The 6,333-nt window shown below is 39.6% G+C and overlaps 1 protein-coding gene across 13 annotated transcripts in view; it reads right to left on the reverse strand.

Annotated features, from left to right (window-relative positions):
• Positions 1-6,333, reverse strand: part of PLCB4 (phospholipase C beta 4) — a 425,441-nt gene that overhangs the window by 76,774 nt on the left and 342,334 nt on the right. For all 13 annotated transcript variants that reach the window (XM_017868901.1, XM_017868899.1, XM_017868893.1 and 10 more), the window contains one exon: positions 2,309-2,409. In XM_017868901.1, the coding sequence (XP_017724390.1) occupies positions 2,309-2,409 (101 nt within the window). The remainder of the gene's footprint in view (positions 1-2,308; positions 2,410-6,333) is intronic.

Raw genomic sequence — 6,333 nt, forward strand, 5'->3', positions numbered from 1 at the left:
TAACAACCCAAAGGACACTCTTGAGTCTTCTTAATCAGTCAGTAGCATTTGTTAAATTAAGTTTAGCCTAAAGCTGTCTCTTTACATATTCTAAAGGTTTCTCCATAAACTTTCACATAGTAAACTGTAGACTGAATGAATGTGTAAATAGGCTGTAACCTACTCATGTGCCAATCACTGAGTTTCAGCCAATCAAAGGTGGCCAACTATTCAACCTCTGTTCAAATAAGGCAAATAAGGCTGTAACCAATCCAGCTGCTTCTGTACCTCACTTCTGTTTTCTGTAGGTCACTTTCCTTTTTCTGTCAATAAATCTTCCACCACATGGCTGCACTGGAGTCTCTCTGAATCTCTTCTGGTTTGGGGCCTGCCCAATTTGGGAATTGTTCTTTGCTTAACTAAACTCTGTTAAATTTGATTTGTCTAAGATTTTTAACATATTCTACAATCAACCACTCAGTCCTCCTGTTAACACTGTCCTCTTTCTTGGTTTTCTTGGTGTTACTGCCTAATTTCCCTCCTACTTCTCTGGCCATATCTTGCTCTTCTTTTCTGGCTCCACCTTTAACTAGGGCTTCACTTGGACCTTCTTTTCCACCTTTCCCTGTGAATCATCTCAGTATTTCCATTGTTTCAAATACGATCTCTTGAACTCCCAACTTGTATCTCCAGCTCAACCTGTCTTCTATATACGCATGATGATGACGCCAGTGATCATGAGGATAATGACAATGATAAAGATGAAAGGGATGATAATATACCAGCAACTAATACCTTTACAGGAGTTACCATGTGCCAGGCACCACGCTAAGCTCTTGACATGTCACAAACCATCCACTCTTCACAGTGACCCCATGAAATAGGTGTTATCGTCTTCACTTTGCAGATGAGGAAACTAAGGTACACAGAGGTTAAGTAACTTACCCAAAGTTAGACAGTTAGGAAATGAACCCAGAGAGAGAGTCAGATGGCAATGCTATATGAACACCTCCCCTTGAATACTTAACAGGCATCTCAAATAGTCATCCCATTTGCAACTCCTGAGTTCTTTCTCTTTTGGTCTTCCCCATGCCAGTAAATGGTACCACCACCTACCCAGTACCTCAAACAAGGACACTAGAGGGTCATCTCACTTCTTTCTCTCTCATTCCCATATTCCATCCATCAGTAGGCTGTCCCATTTCTCAACATGTCTTGAAGCCACTCAGTTCTTTCTGTGTCCATTGTCTGGTCTGACCATCGGGGACTCTTGTCTGGCCTAGAGCAGCAGCCTGTCCTCACTGCTTTTCCTGCTTCCACTCTTGTTTCCTCCTAAACTAGTCTCCATATGGCAACCACAGCAATATTTTAAAACTTGAATCAGGCTACACTGCCCCCTTTTCTAAACTTTTTCAGTAGTGTCACATTTCACTTAATATTTGAATTTCTCATAATGGCCTCCAAAATCCTACATCACCCAGTTCCCACCTACCTGCCCCATGTCATCTTGTCTCACTCCACTCTCACTCAAGCCACTCTACTCACAGCCCTTGCTGTTGTTATTGTGGTCCTTCCACATGGAAAGTGATTCCTCTATCTCTGTGCATGGCCAATTCCTCTTGACCCTTCGCATTCTGGTTTCCTTATTATTTCTACTTCATTATTCTTCAGCACTCATGTTTATATTCATAATTGCTCTTATCACAAGTTGTAATTATATGGTTATTTGACTGCTTGTTTCTTTGTTGTTTCTGATCCCTTTCCCTAAACTACAGGGGGCCATGAGCTGCCTAAGGGCAGAAGGCAAGTGTGTTTTACCCTGTTAGGTCATTATGGCCTAGACTATGCCTGACAAAAGGTAAGTACATGAATAACTATTTTCCTTGGCTGAATATTTGGAAACATTTTTATGCTTACTCTACTTTAGGAGGAAGGTATATAATTAGCAGGACAAGTTCTTGAATGAGGGCTAGACTCAGGATGTTCAGGGGTCATTTTCCTGATGAATTCAAGATTAAACCTTACCCCTGGGATGCTGTCGTTTTCTCCCTCCCCAGCTACAATAACACAATAAATTTTAATATTTAGAGGACACTGGCCAAATGGGTAGTGGTTAACACTGACTCTGACTAATGAGTAATTTACATTTCCTTTTAAACTTAATATTGTGTATGTGTCAAGTTCTGGTCACCCAGCACAGACTTGTATCCTAAGCAATTTAGAAGGGGAATTATAGGTTACTTCATTCTCTTGTGGTTCTCACATTGCCAAACTTTCATAAATAACAGCTGCTACCTCTTGAGAGTGATGAAAGAAAGGGAACTCTGACCTTCTTGACGCTATTTGCAACAGCTTCCTTGTGACCCAAGTCATCAGCAGAAAGTTCATTTCCAAATTTGAATTCGGGGTGAGCTTCCTCCTCTTGGTCAGCTGTGGGAAAGACAAATGGAAAATCCATGAAGCCAAACCACTGCCAAGTAGTCAGACCTTGTTCACAATCTTGGGTAGAACATAAGCGCTTTTAGAGAAAAAGGATGCCAAAAGAAAATGGGGACATTTATATATGCAGTGTTTTTTCAAGTAAAACTCTCACTAAACTCTTACCTATTCAAGGTCAAGGAGCACATCTTGTCATGGGTTATTTCTCCTGCACCTAAAATGTGGTTTGACATGCTTGATGCTTAATACATTTTTCTTAACTGGATGGCTACTTCTATCCTAGTACACTAATTCTAAAAATGAAAGCCTCAAACACTGCAGGAATATCTGTGACTCATAAAAGGGTGTTTTGATATTTCATGACATCTACAGAAAAGAAGATGGAAGAAAAAAATACATCAGATAATTTTGAAAGAGACTAAAATGTCCATTTGAATGTTATGGGCATAAAGACTTATAGCCTGGAGTGGTAGAAAAAGGAAAGTCCTCAGAAGGATTGTGCTACTCCTGCAAACTATTTGTCAAACCTAGCGTAGGTTTCAAAGGCTCACGGCTCATTTGTCAGGCTCAGGTAGGAGGAGAGATGGAAGTGGGTGCCAAATAAAGCTGGTGTCCCTGGAGCATGGTCTAGTCTGTGAAAGGAAGCACACACACTGTGTTCATTGGTCCAGGAAAGTGATAAGAATGCCAGAATCCATCTAGGATGTTCACGGGAAAAAAAAGAACTACCTGCTGGAAAATGTACAACATACTGAGGTGAGATTTGGATTCATACAATCACCATTTGTAGTAATTCCCAGACAAAGAATTTGCCTAAAATCTAGCCAGGATCAAGAGAAAACCATAGACCTCAGGATGAGGACAATACAAATCCACATGGTCACACCACAGGGCATGAGGGAACTTTACTGTAAAAACAAAACAAAAAAACCCACTAAAATAATTTCTGAGAATAAACTCATAAAGGAGATGAGCAGACCCATCAGAATGAGACAGATTTTTTAAAGCATGTTTAAAAGTACAAAGGAGAATGAAAGAACAGGAGTAAATGAAAAATGATTTCACTGATTCTGAGATGTACTTTTTTGTATTTTAATATTTCTGATGTTGTAATGTGTTCTTCAACTGATAGTTTCTTCCAGTGAATGGAAACTATTTTTTCTTTCTTAGTCATGATAAAACAGTGGTATCTTTCAACTGGTAGTATCTGGATTCAGAATTTCCTGATACACTGTTTTATTTTGTGAAGTATCCCTCCAGGCATAGGAAGAGGGTGAGGAAAAGAAACAGCCACCTTCCTCGTCTGGAGCTAATAAATCTGATGAAGGGATATTCTAGAGGCAGACAATTGAAAAAACAAAATCCAAACAACAACAATAACAAAAATTGGGTCATTGTAAGACTTAGGCAGGAAGAAAAGGATTTGAGGAACTGGAATACGTCTTAAAATAATCTAATCTAGCATCTGTCTTTACTTATAAATGAGGAAATAGATGCAGAGATATGATTTTACTTGTCTGAAATCACAGAGCAAGATAATGGATCCACCTGTCTCCTGAATTCTTACCACAATTCTTCCAGGACTAGGTTTCCATGACCTACAGTCAGTAACCAAGATTTCAAAACTTCTCAGGTCACTATTAAATTTTCATTTTGTGTATGTCTAGTCTAAACTGCCCATACAGAAGTAAATGACTTGAAGGCAAGGGACATGTCCCAAACAAGTGGTGGAGACTCAATAACCACTTTAAGAGAATTGTATGAATACATGATCACTTTCTGAGTGCGCATATATGCACAGACACACCTATAACCACATATAATTTTGATATTCCCCACTACTTGTCTCCTATCCTGGGAGCCATGTGTCCTTCCGAATCTAAATCCAGCCTAATGCCTGGGCACCTGTTTTCACTGACTGAAAGCCTTTTCTATTTTCTACAGCCTCCAGGCAGGCCTCCCCTCTTGAACTATGCTTGGTTTCCCCTTGCCTGCTATGCTGATGTATTTAAATTAGAGACTCTAGTCACACTACACAGTAGATTCATACAGTGGTACTAAGGTAATTACAGCCGATTGGTTGACCAGAACCAAAACCAAATGTTACTGAGGCAACCTAAGAATCACGTACGTAACAGGTGTAACAGGAGCCTTGTGCCATTTAGGTGGATGATTCTGTCCTTAGGTACTTTCCTACTGGTATACTAAATCATGCGGTTATTTCTGTTAAAACTTAACCCAAATCTCAAGTATATTTTGGAATAACATGGGAGTCACTGAGGCAAATCTTTTTCTGCCTGGAGGAATAATTACCATACGTATGTAGATGGTGGGAAAAAACCTTTAATAATACATGAAGCCATACTGATGCTCATTTTACATGACTGTGTGTGTTTAGGAAACAACACATCTTTGACTTTCATTCGTTCTATTATTTCTCCTTTCTAAAAAAGTTTTTGCATATCTATGTTTTTACCATATTCCTGTACATTGAAAGGGCAGTACTGTAAGGTACAAAAAGTCTTGACCCTGGAATCAGGTAGCTCCAGGATTGAATCTTAGTGCTATCACTTGCCCGCTGTGGGATCAGGTGCAAAATATGTTACCTCTCTAAGCTTTAGTTCCCTCATCTGAAAAATTGGTGTAATAATACCCATTTCAGAGGCAGAGCTTGCAGTGAGCTGAGATTGCGCCACTGCACTCCAGCCTGGGCAACAGAGCGAGACTGTCTCAAAACAAACAAACAAACAAAATAATAGTAATACCCATTTCATCAGGCTGTATACAGATTAGATAAGGCTGTAATGTAAAATGCCTGGTCCACTGTTGGTACAACGATGGTAGTTAATTATTATTAACATTGTTTTCTTGTTAATTTATTCCATTATTTCTACAGTGTGTTTTACTGGATTATTGTATCAGTAATGCCTTACATATTTTAATTACCATCTATGAAATTTAACTTAAATTAAAGGAACAGGTTTTACTGAATAGTCATCTTTTTTGCATCTTAGGAGTATTTTCTTGATTGTTTGAAATATATTTCTGTCAATATATTTTTCTTAAATTTTGTTTAGGTTTATTATTTGCAAAAAATGTGAAAAATATAGCCGGCATCATGGCTGATGACATTTTCCAAAGACAGCTGCCATAACATCTGCCCTCCTCTGTGCTCTTATGCAACGTGACCTTGTCACTCACTCACCCTCTTGAACTTGGACTGGCCCTGAGACTGCTTTGATGAATAAAACATAGAGGAAATGATACTGCACTAGTTCCAGGCCTAGCTCTTAAATAATTTAGCAGCTTCTGCTTCCTGCCTCTTGGGACACTGGCTCTTAGATGTTCCATCTGGGGAACTTAGCCATTGTGCTGTGAGAAGCCCAAACCACAGAGAGAGGCCACAGGGGTACTATGGTCAGTAAGGCCCCGCTGAGCTCCCAGCGTTCAGCCAGCATCCACTGCCAGCATGTGAGCGAGCCGTCCTGGATAACCCGTCCAAGGGAACCAGTCAGCCCCAGATGTCATCTGCCGACAAAAGCATGAGAAACCCAAGGGAGAACCACCAACCTGAGCCCAGATGATCCACAGTATTATGACAGAAAATGATAAGGTGTTGTTATAAGCCCCTAAATTTGGGGAAGGTTTATTGCATAGCAACAGATGACCATAATAACAAATATCAACTGAGTTGTCTCAGATATCTTTAGCCCTCTAGACCCTCCCTGCCACATAAAACAAATGAAAGTACAGTCATTATGACTTTTCTCTGGGAGTAATGTCAAACCCAAGGACTGGACACGCAACTGAGTCACTTAAAAAGTCTGTTCCACAGTCAGGAGTCTTTATTAAGGAGTCTTGAATAAGGTTAGTTAATTCTTCCAGCTTTTGCTTTTTTTTTTTTTTTTTTTTTTT

The sequence above is a fragment of the Rhinopithecus bieti genome, unplaced genomic scaffold (assembly GCF_001698545.2).
Source record: "Rhinopithecus bieti isolate Rb0 unplaced genomic scaffold, ASM169854v2 scaffold_4658, whole genome shotgun sequence".
Taxonomy (NCBI): domain Eukaryota; kingdom Metazoa; phylum Chordata; class Mammalia; order Primates; family Cercopithecidae; genus Rhinopithecus; species Rhinopithecus bieti.